Raw genomic sequence first — 23,700 nt, 5'->3', positions numbered from 1 at the left:
TTGAAATGATACGTCCTACTTAAAGTCCTCTATGGTTTTTCCAGATTTGCAGCCTGGTGCTGGGAATCGGAGGGACCTGTGTTCCTTCCCAGATGCACCCACCAGATGTTGACCCCAGCAAGTTAACCTCTGGACCTCACTTGCCTTATCTATACAATAAAGCAATAATATCTAAGTCATGGAGTGGGGACGAGAGGAAACACAATGACCCATGGAAGGACCTAGCCCACGCGGGGGGTGGGTAAGGGCAGTTAGTTTTCTGTACTACGGGGAATGGCCCTCACTTGTGGTCGACTTAGTGCTTTGATTCCAGGTCTTTTCCTGCCTCCTAATGGCTTCATTGCTTTTACCCCAGTCTCAGCTAGACTGTAAATCGCCTGTGGCCAGGAATCATGTTGGTGCGCCCATCCGTACCAGGTGTGGTGTGCACCAATGCTTCGGATGCCTGTGGCATGGGGAGGAGGCCACGAAGCTCGCACAGGCCTCCTTTTGGACTCCGTTACCTCTCAGCACAGTTGCCTGGGGCTTGGCCCAAGCTGTGCTGGGTCCTAGTGGAGGGTCAGGGCTTCAGAGTCTAGCGACAGCTTCCAGGACAGTCCAGGGAAGTCAGCTGGCCCCTGGGCTCCTGCCAGGACTTGGGAAAGCAGAACTGCAGATAAAAACCCACCTGCCCAATTTTGCCCTTTTTGGCAAAGCGAACATCTCCCTTGTTAAGCCATTTCTGGCTCTAATTTACCCCCTTCCTGGGAGTGTCTAATGCTGGGGGGCAGGGGAGGACACTGTCCTACTATGTCTTCATGCTGTGAGTCTTGTGTTGGTGGTATGTGGGCAGTGGAGGTGGTAGTGGTGGTGGGGGGCGGTGACACAGAAGGACCCAACAAACTCCAGGTGCTTTCACTATTTAAAATGGGTAAAAAAAGATTTTCTCCTCCTTTCTGTTTTGCAGATCTGGATACCTTCTTATTGAGTGGGCTTAAGCAGGACTTAGCCCAATCAAGTGACGTTCTGTAATGCCCCTCTCGGGTGTTCAGCTTCATGCTTGGGTTCCATGCCCATCCATAACAAAAGGCCTTCAGCGGCCCCTCATGGCTCGTTGTGGTGAGCGGTGAGTGGCTACAAGAGCGACACTCTGGAAATGTCCCAGTTGGAGGCAGACACATCTCTTTGCACAGGCCCAACCCTGATAGTGACATCATAATGTGATAAGAGGAGAATGAGGAGGCCCTTCTGTCCCCCACACAGCCCTGACCTGAAATGACACCACTACAGTGATATTCCGTTAGGGAAAGATTGCTTAAGCAAATTCCGCCCTTGGCAGGACAGCATCAGTGCATTTATCAGAAGCCGAGGGCCCGGGAACCCGGCAGAGGGGCCACCTTTGCCATCTCTGTGGTCTGGCCTGGGGACTGCCTGGACACGAGGGTAGGTGGAGGACAGGCTGTCAGAAATCTGGGGGGAGACTATGAGGGCCTCCGATGGTGCCCCCCTCTCCCAGGAGAGGTGAGGGGAGTGGGGAGGGCTGTGATGAAAGGAGAGGGCTCGCTTCCCCCAACTCTCAGCCTGGCCCTCCCGCAAAGTGTTCCGGGCCCACCTGGCTCAGAGGTCAGCGGCAGCCTCCTGCCCCATGCCTCTGCTCCTGGCGAATCGGACCTGCTCATAGCTCAAGGTTCATTTCAAATGAAGGAGAAAGCGAAGCCCCACACTCAGGGGCAATCAGCGTACTCCATGATGAATGGAGCCTGTGTCACTCAGTGAAAATGAATATTTCTTTGCGATAATGGCCAGATGGTAGCAACTCTCCGATCCAAATTAAAACATGCATGATAAATGTCAGGAAAACAGAGGAAGACAAAACCCCAACCTGGAGTGAATTCTCTCTATAAATCTTCCCCCTGCGCCCCCCTCCCCCACCGCCACTGCGGCCCTGCTAATAGCCATTAAATTATTAAGATGCGCTGCAAGGAGAATGCCAATGTCAGCGGCACCCTCCCTGCTGCCCACCTCCGCCCCCTGCCTGTGGGCCTGACTTTGGGGGGGCTGGGGACAAAAGAAGGGTCTGCTTTTAGGCCTGCAGAGAGCCGGGATGGTGGAGAAGGTTCCCGCTTAGAGACGCGAGTGGGAGACTGGCCTCGTGGTGCCAGCACTGAGGGAGGGCCTGGTGCCCAGATAGGCTCTGTGGAGGGCGGAACATGCCTGCCCCCAAGGAGGGCACAGTCTTTATGGAGAAACGAAAAACTAACACACACCGCTTGACTTTATGGCTCAGACAGAGGGCAGGAAAGGGGTCCTGGGCCAGGAAAACCAGCGAGGAACAGCTGGAGAAAGCATTCCAGCAGGGTGGGCTGACCTCCAGCCTCTGCAAAGCCTTCCTACTCCCCAGGCCCAGACAGGCTCTCCTCTGCTGGGAAGACATGGAGTCCAGACATGGACTCCCCTGGGCAAGTTCAGCCTCAGATCCTCCCTGAGTCCTTCTATACATCCTCCCTCCATTTCCAAAGACATGGATGAGAGGAATGAGGAGCTGGATAGCCCATCTCGAAGGCTAGGACCTAGCCTCATCCTTTGTGCCTCTGGTGGGCGGCATCGATACTGGGAGAACTTCCTCTGGGCGTCAGCACCCAGCACAGACCCATGAGAAGGCAGCAAGTCATGGAGGTCCGCCCAGAGGGGCTGAGGTGTGAAGGCTGAATACTAGCTGTGTGGTCTTGGGTAAGTCACCTTTCCTCTTCAAACCCTAGTTTCCCCCTCTATGAAAGGGGGTGCTGCCAAGTTGACCCCGCAGGGCTGTTCTAGGGCTTGGGGTACTCTTACTGGAGGATTGGGATGGCTTCATGGGGGGATTGAAGCCCTACTGGATCTATCCATCTTGCTACCAGAACCATAGGGTGTTTTTAGTAGTAGCTGCTGCAGCATTGCCTGAATCCCATGTGCGATGTGCTGGGCTGGGTGGGGAAGGAGCCGGCCTCTCTAACAGCAGGCAGGGCATGTCTGATCAGGAGGGCTGGGCAGCAGCATAGAGAAATGAGACTCTGGGACAGGCCTGGTGGACTTGGGCTGAAGGGCGAGAAGAGACAGGATTTCCCTAGACTCAGACACTGTGTGCGTGTGTGTGCATGCTCTGGAATTTGAGGAGCAATTAGATCCACAGTAGACCTAATCTGAATCTTCTAGAACATGGACTCTCCTCTCCAGCGAAACCAATTTTTCTACATTATTTAAACATATCTAAGATGCCACATATTCGATGCCACATACGTGTCTCTGTTTTCGTGTCTTTGCCTGTGACACTTAGCCCGTGTGCTACCTCTTGGTAAACCTGTTATCTCAATAATCACCTCTTCCAGGAAGCCTTCCTCGTCCAGCCCCATTCTGGTAATTTACATGCCCCAGCACAGCTCTGGCCCAAGACAGTGTAATTTTCATTTGCACTTCACTGATCCCGCCTGGTCGGAGGTCCTCACCCCTGCCACCTCCTCTCTTTTCCCATGGACTGGACTCTAACAATAAAATAACTGCGGCAACGGCCATGAGGGAGGAGTCCACGGTTCACCAACTGTGTTCTACCTACAGGGGCTCCAAAGGGGTGTCATCGATCCCTTTGCAAGAGGAGGTGGCAGGGCATCACGTGGAAAGGGCAGGCGGTTTGGAGCCAGAGCACCTGGGGTGACCCAGCACCGTGGCGCTGGCCTCTTGCTCTGGCCTCTTGCGCTGCCCCATCTGGTCGGGTGCCCGAGACTATAGTTTCCACGGCAGCCCTCCTCTCGTGTCTCTCCCCGCCCCACAGTCTTAGATGGCTTCTCTTTGCCTAAATGCATCAATTTAAAGTACCTTCTGGAAATCAGTGCTTTTATACCTTGCCCTCCCCGCAAAGTAGACCCCCTGTTCCGGCCCCTTGGGACCCTACAAACTTGCCTTGGCTCAGGTTAATTTTCCTACCTGGGAAGCTCTGCCCTTCCTCGCTCAAACCCTCTCCCCTGTGAAGGCTGAGCAGGTGTTACCTATTCTGATCGCTCTGGTCCGTGCTGTCTCTCCCTGCACAACCTCACCACTCCCATGTTATCAGGCTGTTCCAAGTGGAGTGAGCCAGGGACAGGGAGGGCACTGGAGACGTCTTGTCCTCATCACGTCTCATTCGATGCAGCACCAAGGACTGCCTGGCCCAGGAAGGACTGCCTGTGACATTCTCTCTCATCTCGCCCATCTCCTGAGAAAGGGGGGCTCCTCCTCCTGCGTGCCCACACAATCTGGGCAACAGAACGCCATGGGAGTGGCTATGGGGTGGGAGCCAGAGGGTCGTGGTCCCCTCTCTCTGTCATTCCTATTCCTGTCATCAGCTCCTTCAGCCTGGGCACACAGGAGGCAGCTTTTAAATATCATCCAGGAGCCCATTTGCAATGATTAATATCCCATTTCCCCTGAAACAATCCTTTGCTAAATTAGCCGGGGCCGGAGGGAATTTGGCAAGGAGCTGCGAGTCTCAACTTAACTTGCCGAATGGATTAAAAAAAACCCTCAAAAACAAAATGCAGATCAATCAACACCCCTTCCCCCAGCTGAAAACGGAAAGTCCATTTAAACTCAGCAGGTTTGCAGTTAATTATAATTTCGCACCTACGGCAGGAGTTACGAGGTATTTATAATGTGTCTGCCCCACTAGAGCCTCCACAGTGTCTCCCTAGGGACCCTTCCCACCAGCCACCTCCTTCCCCCACCACAAAGACCTGTCTTCACGCAGCTGTTGTTTGAGTTCGATTGTGTAAACTAGAAGAGCTTCATGGATTTTTAAAATTTCTTTTTAAAGGGGGCTTGGGAAAGAAAGGAGACAAAGATTCTTTAAAGTTTTAAGTCAGAAAGAACAGGGATTATGAAGAGTAAAACCACAGAGCAGGAATACCTTGCACCTTGATCTACAGAACCTAACAGATAAAAAGGCTTAAACAAAAGTAGGAGGGATTACGGTCAGATATGTAGTAGAACTTCCTGCCCACCAAAGAAGTCAAGTCCAGGGTGGGCCACTTGGCCTGGTGATGAGGTGTCTAATCCTTCAGCCCTTCCCAAAGGCTGATCGCCAGAAGAAGGCCTGAAAGCTCTGCGGTGGCCTCTGCCCCAGGCTACTCCTGGAACACAACAACTGCCCGGGCCGTGCTCAAACTTCCTGACTCAAACTTCCTGAACTGAACGCTGTGAGGGCTTTTCTTAAAGATTGGTCCCAAATAAATTAGGGATTCAAGTACACGAAAAATCTGCTGGGACATTGGCTTTGGGGAAAACATTACAATCTACAGCTTGAGAAATTCTGGAGGGAATAGGACAGGACAAGCTGATAAAACAGGCTTCTCAAGCCCTAAAGAGGCTGACTCAGGGTGGAGGGTGAACTCTGCGGCTCCTGGGGCCTCTCCAGGCCTCAGGGGTGCTATAGCCAGGCCAGCAAGGCAGTTAGTTAACTGTCCCCCACCTAAAGGTTCACCATGACCCCTCGCCCAAGGCCCCTGGGCCCAGACACAGCCATGGGAAGGGAGGAAGGGGATGTTGCAGTCCCCAAGAGCTGAGGATGCTGGGGCTCTGCAGGCTCTGGTCGAGGGTTGCGGGGAGTAAGGAAATGCATCACCCCTAACGCATACACAATCACACACTCACATCCACGGCCTTGCAGTGGAGTCTCAACTGCCCAGCTTCTAGGAGTTGCTGCGGGGACACAGAAGGGGTGGGGGTGAGTGAGGGCCGGGTATTTTCCGCTCTGAAGGCAGACCCCTTCTGCTTTGGGTCTTCAGTCACTGGACCCCTTCTCAGCCCAGGATCACACCCTCTGTGCTAGGGTGGAGTTAGCACTGCACATTCTGGGGTCTCTCAGACGGTACAAACCGGGAGCCCCAAAGTCTGGACCCAGAGGGAGGCTCCTGAGACTGAGGTGGAGGGGCTCCTGCTGTGGGACTTGACTGGCAGCTGACAAATGAGGCTGTTCTGTCCACCCTACCCCCACCTCCCAGGGGCACCTCACCCAGGAGATCCCACAGGGTGTTCACACCTGTCCTTCAAGCCTTTCCTCACACTTTCCCTGCCCTTCCCCCTTGCACTTCATCTCTGTCAGGGGCTGTCTAGAGCAGAGGTCCCCAACATTTTGGCACCAAGGACTGGTGCTCCTATGAAAATCTGATGCCTGATGATCTGAGGTGGAGCTGAGGCGGTGATGCTAGCGCTGAGGAGTGGCTGCAAATACAGACGAAGCTTCTCTCTCTTGCCAGCCGCTTGCCTGCTGTGCGGCCTGGTTACTAACAGGCCATGGACCAGTACAGGTCTGCAGCCCGGGGGTTGGGGACCCCTGGTCTAGAGTACTATGTTTTTTTAAACCTTGTTTCCTATTGTCTCAGTATAATTTTAGATTAATCTTCGATGCGCTGGGGCCCTGGCCTTTTGGCTTCAGGTTTCATTGTACACCCCCTAACTCCCAGTCAAGGGCATCCTATAGGACCCAGAAGCTTTTGTCAAATGAGTCATTTATTGTCTCCTCAGAGAGGAACATTGAAACTTCTGTATATCGAATTTTTATAAAGCGGGACCAGCCTGCACATCCATTTCATCTATATGTTCACTAAACTCATTACCTGCAACGTGGGACTAAAGTGCTAGGACAGCTCGGAAGTAGAAACCCAGCATCCATTGGTCAACATGGGGCCCCAAGACCTCGCAGCAGCAGAGAGCTCCCCACCTGGGCCCACGCCCCTCGGCTGGTCCCCAACAGCTCCTCCCTCCAAGGCCCCCATGACCACACGTTGTCTGTCTGTTTGGAAATAAAATAATGCTCGGAGGAGAGATGAGGAACTTAATAGGATTTAAAGAGCCGCAGGAACCAGTGGGGCTACAGATGGTGGAGGGGCAGGGAGAATGGAATCAGCCACGATTTTATGGTGGGGAACGTGGCCTCAGGAGGGCCTCAGAGCCGAGTTCTCATGCACTGTGTCCAACCTCATTAGCCAGCCCAGCGGGACTCCGCTGCCACACTAGTGCCGGCCACGGCGAGGGGGGACGGGCGCCCTGAAGATCCTGTTAAATGAACAGGGGAGCAGTGAAAAGCTGCAGGGACTCCGCGTGGCTGAACGATTGGGCCAGAACCTGCTTCGGGGACTCATGTGGAAAAGGACTGACTCACAGGCCGTTGCACCTGCCCCCATCCCTCTCATGGCTTCCTGGCTCTGCCCAGGTCCTGCCAGAGACAGGATCGAGAGAAGGAGCTGGTGGGGATGAGCGGATGTGGGGTCCCTTGTCTGGAAATGGAGGAGGCGGGGAAATGAAACCTGCCGTGAGGTCCTTCAGCTCCAGGCAATTCCGAAGGACTCAAGGGGATATAAAAGAAGTTCCTTCACTTTCTAGAAGCTGCCCTGGGGGTCCCCAGATAGTAGATTACTGTAACTACTACTCCAGGGCCCTCTTCATGGCTGGAGCTGAGACTGCTCCCCTTGACCTCTCTTGAGCCTCCCCCAGGCTCTGCAGCCAGTGGGGGAGCAACAGCTCCATGGTGCCCTTCCTCGATTATGGTTTCTCAGGTGCAGCCTCAGCTGCCCGCTTTGCCTCTCTTCCCAGGGCCTGTTCTGGGTCCTTTGGAAGGGTGAGGGATGTGGCGGCAGACCCTGGGAGATGTTTCACCCTGGTGCCGCACCTGCCTCCTTCCGGGGGGGCAGCCCCTCAGCATCTCAAACCCCTTCTTTCCCAGGACACCTTCCTGAGCTGTCTCAGTTTCTGACTTCTCCAACTCATTAGCCAGCCATCTTGCTGTGTTTTCTGTCATTTCATGCTGACGAGATAAATTCTGATGCCCCAGTCTGTGCCCGCCCCCAGCCACTGTGTCCCTGGTGGGTACATTTATTTTCCACCCTATTTGGAGCATGTGTGAAACTGGGTGTGTGTCTGTGGGTGCCTTTGTCAGTGTGGGCCTCGGCATGTTGGCGAGGGTGATGGTGGTGTGACTGCAAACACAGCACAGATGAGGCCCACTTTAGCTAAACCCGTTAACCTATAGATGGTTACTGGCAAGAGGAGGGCAGTTTCTGGTGCTGGGGGCTTTCTAGGGGTGGGGGGAGACAGCATGCATCTGAATGTGTGTCTGGGAGTAGTGGGGTGAGGGGAGGTGGTATCAGGCCAGTGTCTGCTATACCTGGCCCTGGTTTCAGCTGCGACTTCCCTTTTCAGGGGCCCCTACTTGGCTGCTGACCTTCCGGGCCCTTTGAGGAGATCCCCAAGCACTCAGACCTGCATCCCTGAAGGGAGCCCCCACAACCTATCTACGGGAGCCTTGTTGGTGGGAGAGCTTGTCCAGAGACGAGAGGAGGATGAGGAGGGGGTCAGGGCTGCAGGCAGCACCCTGTGGGCGCTCATCCAGATGGCGAGAGTGAAACTGAGGACCTGAAGGGCCGCTGCTTCTGTGGAGACCAAATTCAGATGCTGACCATGAACGAGCTCGTGGGGCAGGTATCTCTGCCTGTAGGAGATAAAGAACACCGCAGAGCCTGCCCTAGGGAGTGTCCTTGTCTCTGAGATGGCCAAGGCAGGGTGGGGGGCGTCCTCCATCCTCCGCCCTCCAGTCCTTCCCCCTCTCTGTCCGCAGCATACCTCACTTCCCTGGTTAATGAATCGGCTGGCTTATTTGAGGTGAAAGTCAGCTTAAATACAACTCCCTTTAGTAAGCTCCGTGGGGTTAACTGGGTCCTTGCAGAGGGACAGCTCCTGACCAGGCCTTTTCTCTTCCGGTTTTCTTTCCCCATCTCGCTGGAGCCCTGGCTCTTGGTGACGGTGGCAGAGCCTGTCTCCTTTCTTCCCGCCCACAGGACATGCAGCTGGGACACACTTTCTCTGCCTTGTCCTCCCCGCCAGGATCGGCGGCTCTTGCTTCTGATGGAGACAGGCCCAACCCCTTGGCCTTGTGTTCAGGGTCCCATTTTCACTTGGTGTCCCTGCCGTCTCCAGCCAGCTCTACAACTTTTGGTCTCACCTCCTCCAGTAAGTCCTCCGTGCCTGCTCCAGGCCACAATGAGCTCTCTTTTCTCGAACTCCCTCCAGCCCTGGTTTCTCATGGGTCAGGAGCTCCTTGTCCAGCCTGGCTTTGCCTCCCTCACCTGGGATCCTGCTCCTCTCACCTCAGTTGCCTTTAGAATGGGCCTGGAGGCATGACGAATGCCTGTGGTATCTTCCCACTCTCCCCTGAGTCCCAGTACTGTCCTGGGAGTCTGAGGAATGCAGAGCACCAAGGTGCTGGTTACTGACAGGCAGGGATTTGAATTCGGAATCTGCCACCTTCTGAAACAAGTTACATAGCCTCTCTGTGCCTTGGTTTGTACCTTTAAGTGGGGCCAGTAACTTCCACTTCCCCAAACAGTTTTACGGATTAAACATGTTTGTTTAAAACCCCAGCCCTCAGTCGTCACTCGTAAACAGCAGCTTTACTGGATAGTGAGTCTTCCTATCACCAGGGTAGAGGCCCAGAGTGGGATGCCTGGGCAGGAGCGCATTCTGGGCAAAGAAGGGCCAGAACCAGGACTGCCATTCTGTACTCTTTCCGAGGCGTCCCAGCCGAGCACCCAGCCAACCCCTCTTCCTTACATTCAGTGCATCTCTGATCCCTGTATCTTCACTCCAGTCTCTCTGAGGTAAGGTTGGAGCCAAGCCCATACCAGAGAAAAACAAATAAGCCCCCTGACTGTTCCCGACAGGATGGCGGCCTGTCAGCATCAGCTAGCAATTCGTATTGGAAACTGGAGCACACGCAGACCTCCTGCCACCCTTCTCCATCCACACATGGCCCCGGACTCCTCCTCCTCTGAGCGTGGGCCGATGTGACCACGGGATGCTTCTAGGAGCACGAGATTTGGAATAAGAAATTGGGATCTTGATGGGACTGCAGTGGGCCTTGGCCTCCCTCTGTGGTGGGCAGGGCCAGGAGACGTCTTCCTCCTGCCCCCGGCCTGAGGTATGAACTTCAAATCCTAAGCAGAAAATTCATCTCTTTGTGCTGTTCCTGAGCATTCGGGTGCACTTGGAATCCTAAGGGTACGTCCCATGTCTCAGGGCCTTTGGGAGTGGTTTCTGGAGCTGGTCAGAGGACAGCCAGGGTGGGGCAGACCCACCCTTTTCCTTCGGGGCCATTTCCTTTTCCTGGCTCCTCCTTTCCCCTCCTAGCTGCGTCCAGAGTCTTCCCAGCAGCCTTGCATCTTCCCCTCGACCCACTTTCTTCCAGGCCTCTCTCCTTCCCCCTCCTTCTGGTCCTTTTCTTTTCACCTTCCTAAGCTCTTCCTCTCCCCCTGAGTGCTACTCCTCCCTCCACTCCCACCCTTGCCTCCATACCCTCCTCCCGTTCCCATTTCTTTCATTTTTTTAAATGTTCACCTCTCCCCCATCCCTTCCTCCCAGAAGAAGTATTTAATGGATATTAAATTATTTTAAACTGACTTTCTCTTTTTAAAAACTAGCATGGTGATCGTGCTGACTCAGGATCATCTCACTGTTTAATATTGAATATGCAATTAATAGATAGATGTTTAGGTTTGGCTCTGCTTTCCCCCTTTCCACCGCAGGAAGAATAAAAGAGCTGATTAATCTGGTTTGGGGCAAGTGTCAGAGGCAGGAGATATATAGGAGAAAGGAGATGAGGTTAGCAACTTGCAGTCAGAGAACTATTGCCTCTGAGGCAACGGAAGGGAAGAAGGGTTTGAGTTAGAGCTCAGCAGAGGGGTTCCCGCCACCTCACTCCCATTCTGGAGAAAACTGGCTGGACTTTGAGCTGTCTGCTCCACACCGGATGGGCCCCCTGTTGCCACTTAGGGGCCTCCCTCTTCCAGGTGTGGACTCTCCCCTCCTTCAAGGCCACTTCCTCCAAGGCCTCTCTCTGGCTGTCTTCTTCCTGGGGAGCCTGTCTCTGGAACTGCAGGTGGCACTTACTCTCTGAGCTACCCCCTAGGAAGGGGGGCTCTCAGCTGCGTCCTGGCCCTACTACACCAACAGGGTGTTGCAGGTGAGTCATTGCATGATGGGGTGAGCTGGGCCCAGGCCCTGCTGGGCCTGCCTTCCAGAGATGGACTCCGGGAGAAGCCTCAGTTCTGTCATGTGCCACTGAGGAGAAGCCCTGCGTGAGACTCTGGAAGGACAAAGCTCTCACTGCCAGGCCAAGGGCGCCTGGCACGGGGTGTTTGAGGAGCTCTATGTGCAGAGAAGACTGAAGTAACTTGAGTGCCAGGAAGGGGGCAGGAGCAGGAGTGTAACCCAAGTGGGCTCTACTCGCTCAGGCCCTTTGCGCCTGAACCGTCTTTACCCCTAAACTGACGCATCTCCACTACCAAGGTCCTCCGGACAGAAAGCTCTCGGCGGGTCCACAGGAAGGTGTGTCTGTGCCCTGGGACATGGGGCCCCGTTTGGGAGCCGCGGTAAGATACCAGCTGGGCCCTGGTGGGTGGGATTCAAGGCCCAGGTCAGGAGGGGACCAGAGCCATAGAGGGCACGTCCCCAAGTCAGGCCCTGCTGGGGCCCAGAGGGCAGCCCGAGGGACCACGGATGCCAGGAGCAGGCATTCTCCTTTTGTGACCACACTGTGTAGTTCCCTTAGGATTTTGACTCTGAATTTTGCCAAGTAGCTTTTGCCTATTTTACTTTTTGCTCTTAATTTTCTAAAAAACTTTTTTGGGGGCGTCGTGGGGTGTAGGGAGGGGAAGGGAGAGAAAAATTCCTCAGTTCCTCAGCGCCCGCCTGAAGTGAGAGGAGAGCGACCTGTCCATGCCCAGGCGGGGACAGCCAAGGGGCAGAGGGCATGGTGTGGGCACAGGCGCGGGGCCCGAACCCGGGACGGCAGGTGCTTGGCAGAGGAAGCCAAGAGCCTGGCCTGGTCGAGCCTCTGTGTGCACTGGGGGTGCGCTCCCAGTGGTGAGGAGGACCGAATCTCCTCTCAGAGAATGGGGGCCCTGTTTTTGGGGTGAGGCCTGCTCTGTCCACTTTCAGACAACTCCATACCCCCCTGAATCGATCTCCAGGATCTCCACCTCAGTGGTCCAATGCTCCCACGGGCGACCTTTCTCAGATTTGCCCGCTCTGCCCTGGACCATCCATTTTCAATCTTCCGACCAGGGAATCTTTAAACTGGGCAAGTCCCATCATTGGGGGTTTCCTTGGTGACATGGAGGTGGGCACACCTTTAAGGTGTCCTAAAGGAGGTAGAAGAGTGTCCCAAGAAATGTAATTGTTTACTCACTCAAGGAAAGGACTGAACCCCACCATCCAGCAGACACCAGTCATACCCGCTCCCCTTCACTGTCTCCCCACCATCACCCAGAGCTCCAAAGCCGGGTCCCAACCCCGACAGGGGACAGGGGAGCAGGAGGAGGCAGCAGGGAGTCGCTGCATTGCCGCATTGGGGAGAGGGAGGGAAGGAGTGGGAGGAGGGGGACAGAGACAAGTGGGCCCTCACGTGAAGGGGGCTGGCGCAGGCAGCTACTACCTCCTCGGCTCTCGCTGTCCGCAGGCTTCACCTGGATCGGCCGGTTCATCTGCAACAGAGCACGGGGGACAGTGTTAGAGCAGGCTTGGGGCGGGGGGCAGATACACCCACACCCAGAGGTGCACAGGTATTCACAGGTAGATAGGCACACAGACCACAGCTACAGACACGTACGTCCAGGCACCCACACAGCTGCAAACCTGCATGTCTTCTCTAAGGCCCCACCCTCGCCTGTGCAGTGTCTAGGGCTCCATTGTTGCAGGAGGGTTTCTCTGGGTTAGAGACGGTGTGGTGTCTCCATCCTAATTTTGAGCAGCTCTTGCTAGCCTGCGATACCAGAATTTGCGATGTCCCCACAGTGCAGCTCTGGTCGACCCTGGTTCACAGCTGGCTTTGCAAAAACCACTGGTCTCTTGCTGCAGACTGCCTCCTGCCCATGCCTGGCATGGCAGCACGTTTCACCCCACCACATGCCATCTCGCATATGTAGGCTGTGGGTCCTGGGGTCCCAGAACCTCTGGGCTAGGGCTCCTGACTGCAGCCAGGTCCCTCGGGTGTGTGTGTGTGTGTGATGTGTGTGTGTGTGTGTGTGTGTGTGTGTGTGTGTGTGGAGTGGGCGCAGGCACATGTCCCCCGTGGTTGCGGGGTGCCAAGAGGACACCAGGACACTTCCTGATTCCCCAAGCCTCCCGGCTGCCAGCCTCTCTCTGGGATCAGCTTCATGCCCAGCTCAGGCCACTAGGGGTCTCTGAACTCCAAGCATCCCAGCTCCGCAGCCTGTCTTTAATTCTCCCTGATGCTGAGGCACCAGGGGGGGCTCTCCAGCCCCGAGGTCCTGAGATATTTCAAGCAATAAAATGGTAGGAATCACACAAATAGAATCATAGTTTATGTCTTTGCTAGTGCTTTTTCCTGCCATGCACCCGGCCCCTCCCCGATCCCTGATCACATCTGCATATCTCTCTAACACACAAACCCTGAGAGGCAGGCAGGATAGGCACTAACACCCCCATTTTACAGATGGAGAAGCTGAGGCAGGGCCATGCTGGCAGGATGGCCCTGGGAAGCTGGATCTGCCAGGGCTATTTTGGAGCTTCCATCCCACACCAAGTGACTTTTTGTTGCCAGTTCCCCTAGTGTCCGGAGGCTGGACTAGCCAGTCACGAGCTTCCTCAGGCCTTCTGGTCTCCCGTTTGAAGTGAGTTTTGGCTGCATCAAGACAGCTGGGTGAGGAAGTGCGGGTGCTGGTGAGTCAGCAAGGTGGCAACGGGGAAGGGCAGATTCACTGCCAGGAGGGACACAGGCAGGGTACAGAACAGAGAAAAGAGGCCAGGTGGCCAGGAGGACAAGACGGGACACTGGGGGGCCAGTCCACTAATAAGGGGTCAGGGTGCCGTTGTTTGCCATGTGGCTCCCACTTGGTACACCTTAAGGAGCTGAGGGGAAGAAAGGTGCTCTGTTTCTGTATGTAAGCTCTGCCAGTAGAGGAAACTATTGTGTCGCGGAGAGCTCCAGTCACAGAGAGAGGGAAGATGGACATAATGAAGTTCCCGGCTTCACTTAGGGGGCCCTGGCTTCCCCACACACCACCTCCATTCCAGAAGGCTGAACGGGCATTTGGCTGTAGGCGAAAGGCTCCAAAAGGCCCTCCTTGTTTCCCATCAGTACTTTCGGGACTCAGCACCCACCCTTTCCTAGACTGCCCCTTCCTCCTAGAACACCCCTTTGTCTTAGTCTTCCCCAAACCTGCAGTATTGTCCTACAGAAAGGCCCCATAACTGACCTGGACCCAGTTCTGGCCATTGTCTTCCTTGAGGCATCTTTCACAGCTCTCTTGCTTGTGTAATTATTACAGTTCTCTGAGGTAGAGAGTGTTCTCTCTCACGCACTCATGACAAGCCAGAGCTCCGAGGGGCAGCACATCTGGGATTCAGCCGAGACAGGTAGGCACAGTGCTAACAACACAATGGTGGGTCGTCCCGTCTATACTTAATCTCATTTGACCCCAGCTGCCCTTGGAAGGAGGGAGCCCAGGCAGGAAGTCAGTGGAGACAACGTCTACCTGGCAAGGGGAGTTTGGGGCCAGGTTCCTTGGCCACCAAATCAAGGACAGCCTCTTCAGCATGGCCCCTCCCATCTGGCCCCCACCACCTCTTGCATCACTCCACTCTTTACATTCCAGAACCTTCCTCCCCCCAATCCATTCCCTTAACTTGCAAGCTTGTCTCCCACACCCCCCGCCAACCTCCTCTTGACTATGAAGGCTTCTTGGTACCCCTTTGGGAAGCGTCCTGCAAAAAATTTCTCTTTTCCATTTAGAAGGTAGAGCAAGGCTGAGAACTGAGTTGCAAGGAGGGAAACTCAGGTATCCCAAAGGGCACACAACACCGCTACACCCAGAGGAACACGAGTAGCTGCTACATGGCTTATATTGTTGTATTATCATAACTTCCACTATGATGCATGCAACTAAAGTTGGTCCAACTTTAACCAAGGAAATGGGAGTTTCAGAGAGGTGAAGAAAGCAGCCCGAGGTCACACAGGTGGCAATTGGTGATATTAAGATGAACCAGGACTCTTGACACCTGACTGCATGTTTAGGAGATGCTGGAAACCAGGCACAACAGGCTTGGGGATGGTCCAGGAAAGGTCAAAGCAGAAGAAGGGAGAGCAGGGGGCCAGATGGAGGATGTGGACTTTCCCAGCAAGGAGGGAGAGAAAGGTATGGCTGAGGAGCGGCAAGTAGACGTGTATGAACCAGACCCAGCTGGGCTCCGCCGCTGTGGAGATGAGGAAGGGATGGTACCTGGGTGTTTGTGACTCTGCCCCAGGCTTCCCAGCTGAGGCCTGATGTGCTCCCTGCTCGCCACCCCCTGACCAGGCCTCCCCCACAACTTGGGGCCTCCACGCAGGCCCCACTGCTTCCCTCTAATTTGACCTCGGGCTTCCTGGGTCTTGTCCAACCTCCCACCTGCCCTCAGCCATGGGCTAGGCACCCACAGACTGGCAGAGGAAATTGAGTTGGCTCCTGGGTCATTTTTCATGTCCCATTATGATCTAGGGATGGTCAACATCCAGACAGCCTTTGCAGGGCTGTCAGAGAGGTGCCAGGTAGATGGAGAGAAAAAATACGGCTGGTGCTTTCTTAATTCTTAGCAGAAATAAAGTGTCAGGCCCTGTTGGGAAGATTTCTCTGCTGGAGCAGGCTCTGTACAGATGCCTCTGGCCTCTAGGGAAAACTTCCCTCAGTCAGTGGCTCCCTTCCCTGTTCCAGACTCTGGCCCTATCCGGCCTCACCAAGGCTTGGTTTCACCTTGAGGAGGGGGGAGTGGACAGACTGAGCCTGTCCTGGAGAGAAGAGACCAAGCCTGGGTGCGGAAATGGCCAGTGAGGAAGGGGACATCAAAAAAGGGGAGAAAGGGTAATGGAGAAGAAGGTGGGAGGGGCATGTGTCACCTTCTGGTCCTTCTTCTAACTTTGCACCCTAGGACCTTGGCCACAGCCTCAGGACCTCTCAGCCACGCAGGTCCTAGGGCATTTCTTACAGATGAACATTGTGCTTCCAGGATGCCAGAGCCCACTTCGTGGTGCCTTTCCCTTCCCCACCTCGTGCTCCTCCGTCCAACATCCCCCTCAGCCATGGTGTCGTCCTTCCAGGAGGGCCAGGGGATAGGGGCTGGTGCGGACTTGGCTGGAATGCAGGCACCTTCCTTGCTGATTCTCTTTCTGAGGTATCATCAGAGTCCCCATGTGCCCCAGTGGTCTACAGTCCTGATCATGCCTACAGGTGCCTGAGCGGGGTTTGGTGACTCAGGGTGACATTCCCTGGGACAGGAGCAGCTCCCTGCAGGCTTCTGGAGTCAGGCCTCCGGGGACACATCACCAACTTTTGTCTACTATGTTTCTGCTCCTAGCCCAGGGCCCTCTCAGGGGGAGTGAATGGTGGTCCTGGCCCAGAACTGGGCCCCTCCCTGCTCCCAAGCACAGCAGAAGGCAGCAGGTGGGTAGCTCCCTCCCACCCAGACCCCTTCTGCTCAGGCTCTGCCTTCCCTCCCCCTACCCATCTCTGCCACTTTTTGCATCAACACATATCCATGCATTAAACAAGACATTCCATTAATTTCTTCATCATCATAACTTAAGCTGGGACATACCCTTTAAATATTCATTCAGCTATGAAAACTGGGCATTAAAATTTTAATAATGTCAAGCTCATTTGAACCAGGCTCCTTGGGGACGATTACGATACAATTAGAATAAATACAATGATTGAGCCGGTCTAGTGGCTTTACCTGTCCATGCAGCGTGGCTCCCCTGAGAAGGAGAGGCCCGTGGCCGATGGGCAAACAGACAGACTGACTGACAGGCCAGCCCAGCTCTTAGATTAGACCCTCTCTCCTGCTCCCACATCCCTTCCCTCTTGCCTCTGTTCCCAGCTGTCATTTGGCAGCTCCCACAAGTGTCTGCAGGTCTCTGCTGCTCCCTGCCCACTGTGGGCCAGGGTGCAGGAGCTACCCTCCCCCATCCGGCAAGATGACCCTGGTTAGCAGGGCGGTCCCAGTTACCTCTTTCCTTGTCCTACTGGTACAAGCTGGGCTGTGCTCCTGGGCTTGGTCATGTGTGAGAGCCATTTCCCCATCCGTATCTCTTCTTGCCCCCATTCTGTCTGTGTGGTTCCCCCAGGCTGGAATGAACACCCCACCAGAGCAGGCAGGCCTACAGAGGGGGCCAGTGGTCCCTGAGAGCCCAGATGTGTTCTGCCACCAGACCAGGAAAAGATTGTCTTCACCTGGCTTCCCTTCATCTGTCACCACCCTCCTGAGGGCCCCCTCCACCTGTCTCCTCAGGCACTTGAGCCCTCTGCTTCACACAGGGCCCCGCTGTGGTCAACTCAGAGCTGTCTCACAAATGAAAGAACCTGGAAAGCTTCCTGTTACTCCTCATTGGCCATCCAGACCCTACTCTTCCTCAGTAAGACTTTCCTGGTTATCGCTCAGGCCCCTAGTCACACTCGGCCCTGCACCACTTTACCTTTCTCTCTCTCTCTCTCTCCCCGCCACCGCCCCCTCCCCACCCATGTGCATGCACATGTGCATGCTTGAGTAGTACTCTTAAAAGGATTCATGTAGGTTGGGGATTAAACAAGATAACGGAGGAAACTGTATAGTAGGCTCTCAACAAACATCAGCCTCCACGTTGTTTTTTAATACATGACCCAGAAATGCCTTAGGGAGGTCTGGACCAATGTTCTGCACAGTGCCAGAAAAAGGGGAGGGAAGGATGATTGAGGGGACAGCCAGAGTGCTCTCCAGCCAGCAGCTGAGCCCGGGGACGTAGTTCCAGGGTGGGTGTCCAAACCTCCAAGCCGAGGGCCCCTTCCGGCTCCTTTTGGGATGTGTGAGTGCCTGGTTATGCCCAGCTCCCTGCTGGTCTGCACGTCTCCAGACCATGAAGTCATGTGGCGTGTGGCCATGCCGATTCTTCTCTCATCCAAATCTGCAGGCTTCGCTGGAGGCAGCTCTTATCTCGGTCCCTGCCCACCGACGCCTGGATGTGCTTGTGACAAGCCCGGCTCCCACTCCTCGTCTGTCTCGCTGTTGGTTCTCATCCCCCCAGAGAACGCTGGTTTTATGCTGTCTGCCCCCTACCACAGCATACACGATGGTCATAGAAACAGTGAAGTAGCAGACCCCGCGTGCTGGGGCCCATTGGGACGTCTGTGCCCCAATCCCGAGGCATCACTGCTCTGGGAAGAGAGACATAATTTGCAAGTCCCTTTGTTGAAAAAGCAAGGAAAAAAGGATCATTAAAGCACTAAGATAAAGCTTTTCCTTTTTTCCACAGTCTCTCTCTTTCCTGACTTGTCATGGTATTTTTATTTGCTATTTGATCTCGTTTTAAGTAAAGACAAATATAAATTTCAAATTATTAGCATGGATTCAACCATTCATCTTTTTTTGTGTGTGATGTCAGTTTTAAATGGAAATATTAGAACATTTAAGTCCCATGCAGAATCACCAAAATTACACAATTTGTTTTTTTGTGGCACGTGCCGGGACAATGCCTTGAGCTGGCTGGAGGAAACAAAGGCAAGCCAGACTTAGATACGTTAAGGAGGAAGAGAGGGTCCCCTTAGGTATGGAGACCTCTCATAGGTACCCAGAGCTCCACCCTGCAACATAGTGGGGCAGAATGAAACTGAGGACTGCGGAGTTCCCCATTCCACTGACCACCGGCAGACACGTTGCAACTCAGCTGAGGGTGGGTCCTGGGAAGTCAAGCCAGACTTCATCTCTGCCCATGGCACCCCACAGTGAACAGGAAACTCTCAAGGGTATTGTAAATGCTGTGCCAGGGACATTCTAGGTACCAGGGCAAGAGGCTCACCCCACTAAGACATGGCCTCTGTTAGCCAGCCAGACATGCCACAGCGCTGTCAGTCTGAGGTACCACAGGTTGAGTGGAACTGGTCCTCCCCTGACCCGTACCCACGCCACCACTGCTGACTGGCCTTGAGGGCAGAGTGATTGATTGCACGTGAGGCCTGGGATGTGTGTGGATTGCGCAGGTGCTGGGAGGCAGAACTGCGCATGAGTAGAGGCCTCAGGCCCCCGTTATGCGCTCCTTCGTCCCACGACTGCATTTACGAAACAAGGTCGAAGATAAAATTGTAAAACTTTAAAGAAGGTGACTGTAGAGCGCAAAACCCCAAGCATGGAACCCTTCTGAGTGTGGGGCTCTTTGTGACTGTGTGGGTTGCATGTCCATGAAGCAACCCTGAAGACAATGCCTCTCTGGGCCCCATCGCCCTGGAAGTTTCCATTCTCTAACTCTAGGCATTAGGCATTTCCTTGACCATCAGGTGTTTTCAGCATCGCTCAGGTCTGTGCACACACACCAGCTACAGAAAGGCTGTGACTCAAGATTTATCTTTTAGAAATGACCTTGGACAATTTTTGAAGGGTAGACTGAGAATTTCCAGTCTTTGATATAAAAGGGCTAGTGGTGAGGAAGCAACCATCCAATCAGGACAAAGAACTCACGCATGGGATTATGGGACCTTAGCCTGGCGGCTCTCCAGCGACTCAGCCCTCCACCAGGACTTTGCACTTAGTAAATCGTAATTAACAAATTAATTAATAGAGAAGTTATTTGTTTAAAGCCCCAGGAGAGCAGATTCGGAATCACATGTCCTGTCGGAGTTCCAGTGCTGTGCATAGTAGGCTCTCTGTAACCTTGGAATGAAAAAATGAACCCCTGCCCCGGTCCCCTAGTGAGAAGGGATCGCAGGGGAATGGCGGCAACGGTGCACATTATTTGTAGCTTGTTGTAAATATATTAATGTTGTAATTACCTCCTTAATAAATTGCATATGGTTCATTCCATAGAGAGAGGTTAGAAATTCAAGGAAGCCTGCCTGTCGTCGTCATAAAATTCTGACCCAAGGACACTCCCAGTGGTAATTGCAGATTGACACCTGCCTGGTGCCCCCGACCACTGTCCAGGCTCCAATGCCCACCCTTCCAGAGTGTGAGTGGCAGTTCCCAAGGGCTGCCTGTGGGTGCAGCAGTTTTGGTCCCTTTTCTGCCTGGAGACCTACCAAGACTCCTCAGCTCTCAGCTTCGCCCTGGGCCTTTCAATCCAAATTCGGTGTCCTTTCAAGCTTCCCATCTCTCCTTCATTGCCTTGCCCTGACTTGGGACTATAGGGACCACTATGGTACAAAATTTGCTCTTGCTGCACACAGAACCCAGCGTAGCACCTGGCACATGGTGGGTATTTAATAAATGCTCACTGACCAAATGAATGACTGAATCCTCTGTTGTGCCCCATCGCCTGAGGCACAATGTCTGAGGCATTGTTTCCCCCTGCCTCAGACATGTCCTTGCGGCAGGAGTGTCCAGAGGCCAGAAGTGGTCACTCGCCCAACAGCTGTTTCCCGCCAAAAGAGAAAAGCCCTTTAATCCTCCCTCCTCCAGCGAAGTGGCCCGTTGTTGTATCTTCAGATTAGGAAGAGCTTATCGAAGCAGGGAGCATCGTTTAGAGAGACAGCCAGTGAGCGCAGATCAGAAGAACCCAAGGTTCTTGTTAAAATATGCAAGTCCACAGCCCATTGATATGCAAACCCTCCAGATAAGATTTTTTAATAAATCTGGTTCTGCTCCCACTTCCCTTTCTGAGAAGGCCATCTGATTCTCGTTGGATTGGACACATACCGGCATGTAGGCCCTGTCAGCTCTTCACCCCTCTCCTCATTCGGGCCATCCAGCTTGGAGCTGCTCCTGGGTGTGGCTGGCTGCCAGCCAAGGTTCTCAGCCCGTCTCTCAGCAAAGTACTTGAGGTCACCTCTGGGCCACCCACAGGAACCACTCCCTGTGTCCTCATGCTGCCTGCGAGGCCTCCTCCCTTTCTATTCTTTACCTTTATCCTCACTTCCTCTCACACCTGTCTAAAGAGCAGAGTCCAAAACCTTCGTGTCCTCCTCCAGCAAACTCTCCGCGATTGTGTCCACTCAGGCACACTAGTCACTCTGCATCATGGCCTCTGGACTCATTTTGGTCTGCTGCTGTCAAACGTGGCCCCCAGAAGATGAAGGGGCGAGGCCTGGGAAGCAACAGGCGCCCAGTTATCTTAATGACATGGCGGTGCTGAGTGTCGACCTGGATGGGGGATCGGGAGGCATGGGAGGTGACAGTTATCAAGTCCTTCCCAAGCTCCGGAAAGAGCTGACCACAGAATTGGCTCATGTCCTTCTGTGCTCTTTGAAATGAAATGAGAGAGGTAGGCTATGGCCAGGGGTGGGGAGCATTCAGGGGCAGGAAAAATAGTAGAGACCTTGGTGAGTTGAGAGAAGGACCGACAGGGTGCGAAAAAAGTGTGAGGAAAGTCTCAGAGTATGTGTATGCAGGCAGGTCAGGCAGAGATGAGGGGAGCACTATGACCCAAGGGCGGTCTGAGCTTGTGCTATGGACACTGGCGGCCCCTGTCAGCTTTTGGCAGGGACGACATTCCACTGTGGCCACGTTCAGAAAGAACAAGGGGGCAGCCACGTGCACAGGGGAGGGGAGCTGGGTTAGGGGCGCCTGAGAAATGCCAGGTGGATGTTTAGAGCAGGAATGGCCAGCGTGGTCTTGTTACCTGGTCCCCTCCCCACGTATGGGAAGACAGAAATCCAAGGCTTGTGCATAGGACTGAAATAAAATTTCCCAAGCTGCGCTTTAATTCTTGATTCTAGACTGACCTCTAGCCCCAGCCCATGCCTGGCCTTGTGTGCCTTCCACTTGGAAGGGAGTCTGGGAGAAAAGGTCGTCAAATCCTAGCTTACTAAATGGTAGGGGCTGAGAGGACACCTTCGCAAGGTGCATGCTGCCTGAGCTAGCGGTCACTCCAGGCAAAGTAGGGTGGAGAGCTCTGTGTATGTGGTGAGGAGGCGGGTGGCTCATGGAGCTTTGGTCCTAGCAGCCCCCTTTGCAGCCCACTAGCCTCCTTAGTCCAGCCCCCACAAACAGGCCCCTGGCAGTTGCTATGCAACAGGCTGCTCCACTCTGCAGTGTCCAGCAACAGCTAGCAGCGCCGCAGGAGCCTATTGGTGGGGTGCCTGGGCTGCCCCTCCCCTTCTCTCTGCTTTCCTCTCTCTCTCCTCCATCCCTTTCCAGCCTCCACCCTCTCCTTGCTCTCTGCAACCTAAGTTTACAGAATGCTTCCCCCTCATCCACAGGGCAGGGGGTGGGGGGATTGGCACAAACAAAGGAAGTACCCTCTAACCCCGGGGGGGAAGTCAAAGGTCTCTTCGGCTGGTTTTCAGGAGGGAGAGACTCCATGGTCAGCTTTTTGTTCTCCCTTGTCTCCCTGTTGCTTTGGGGTTGTGGTTGGGAGCCATTTGTGTGGGTAAATGCTTCTTGGCGCTGTAACAGGTGAGGTGGACAGGACTGACGCAGTCAGAAGTCGCTGAGATGGAATACAGTAGTGCAGCTGGGCTCACATGCCTTTATCTCCCAGTCAGGTCCCCCTTGGGTCCACATAGCCAGGGGCAGCCTGTCTCTTTGTCTCCAAGCCCCACGTCTGTCTCACTTGTTCCCACCAACATGCCAGGGCTGCCCTGGCCAGGGCGGGAAGACCCTCGTGGTCTTAATTAAGACTTGCTGCCGTGGAAACCAAGCTTATTAGCCTGCATGGCCAGGCTGGTTGCTAACCTTCTTCAGGGTCGTGGTGTGTGTGGATTTTCTTTTTTTTTTTTAACAGCAGTGGATAGATAATTCTGGATGGAACAAGCCTTGATTTAGTTGGGAGGCCTGGATTTCAGTCCTAGCTCTGCCACCTACTTGCTCGTATGAGATGGGACAATTATTTGACCTCCTAAGAGTCACAACCCCAGAGGGGTATAGAGAGGATTAAATGTGATAGCTCAGTTAACAGTCTTAGCACAGTGCCCAGCACCTCGTAAGTATTCAATAAATGAGCAACAGCTATCTTCTCCTCCTTCTTTCCTCCCTTCCTCTCCCCTCCCTTCTTCTTCTTCATCATCATTTTTGAGGGAACACCTAACATCTGACTTTTCTGCTTCCCACCCCCTATCTGCTGGGCTTTCTTTTGGACTCTACTAAACTGAAAAGATTGGACAGTCTCTGGGGAAGAGCTGAGACCTGGAGGTGGGTGCGAGGGTAGGCAAGTTCATCCAGAACTCAGGGACTTGTGGTCAACCATGCCCCCAAAGCCTCTCCCCCACCTGCCCCAGCTCTGCCCACTCTACTGGGCTTATCAGTACTGAACGAGCCTATTGCTTCAATGGGCCACAAAGTTCATTCATTCATTCATTCATTCAATTCATCCACTCATCCATTCAGTCCTTATTGAACATCTCCATGCGCCAGGCCCTGTTCTCTGGCACAAGGATGGCATAGCAAATTTGAATGACATGGCCCTTCCCTCCAGGAGCTCCTCACTGAGTCTGCAGAAGGGCCTTGGTGACACGGTATTCAAGCCCACACTTCCTGGGCTCCAGCCATGCATGGAGCCTTCTGTCCTCAGTGTAAAAGTGTAACTGATTCCTCAAACGCCCAGCTACATAGCCCCACACTTGGCAGGAGCCAGCCCCCACTCCTGCGGAAGTCCCTTCCTCAGCTCTGGTGGGTGGCTCACACACTTCAGGGTGTGGGTGGGGGCTCCCTTCTGCATGGGATGTCCTAGCACATTGATCAGCTCTAGTGATGAGAGGGGATGTTTCCAGC

General features: G+C 54.1%; 1 protein-coding gene across 16 annotated transcripts in view; it reads right to left on the bottom strand.

Annotated features, from left to right (window-relative positions):
* Window positions 1-23,700, bottom strand: part of CELF4 (CUGBP Elav-like family member 4) — a 290,082-nt gene that overhangs the window by 55,460 nt on the left and 210,922 nt on the right. For 9 of the 16 annotated variants that reach the window (XM_039842925.1, XM_039842900.1, XM_039842915.1 and 6 more), the window contains exon 3: window positions 12,473-12,521. In XM_039842925.1, the coding sequence (XP_039698859.1) occupies window positions 12,473-12,521 (49 nt within the window). Of the gene's footprint in view, window positions 1-12,442; window positions 12,522-23,700 lie in introns of all 16 variants that reach the window. The other 7 variants (XM_039842899.1, XM_039842893.1, XM_039842923.1 and 4 more) reach the window with 1 other exon arrangement.

The sequence above is a fragment of the Pteropus medius genome, unplaced genomic scaffold (genome assembly GCF_902729225.1).
Source record: "Pteropus medius unplaced genomic scaffold, Ma_sr-lr_union100, whole genome shotgun sequence".
NCBI lineage: Eukaryota > Metazoa > Chordata > Mammalia > Chiroptera > Pteropodidae > Pteropus > Pteropus medius.
This window is presented reverse-complemented; position numbering and strand designations above follow the sequence as displayed.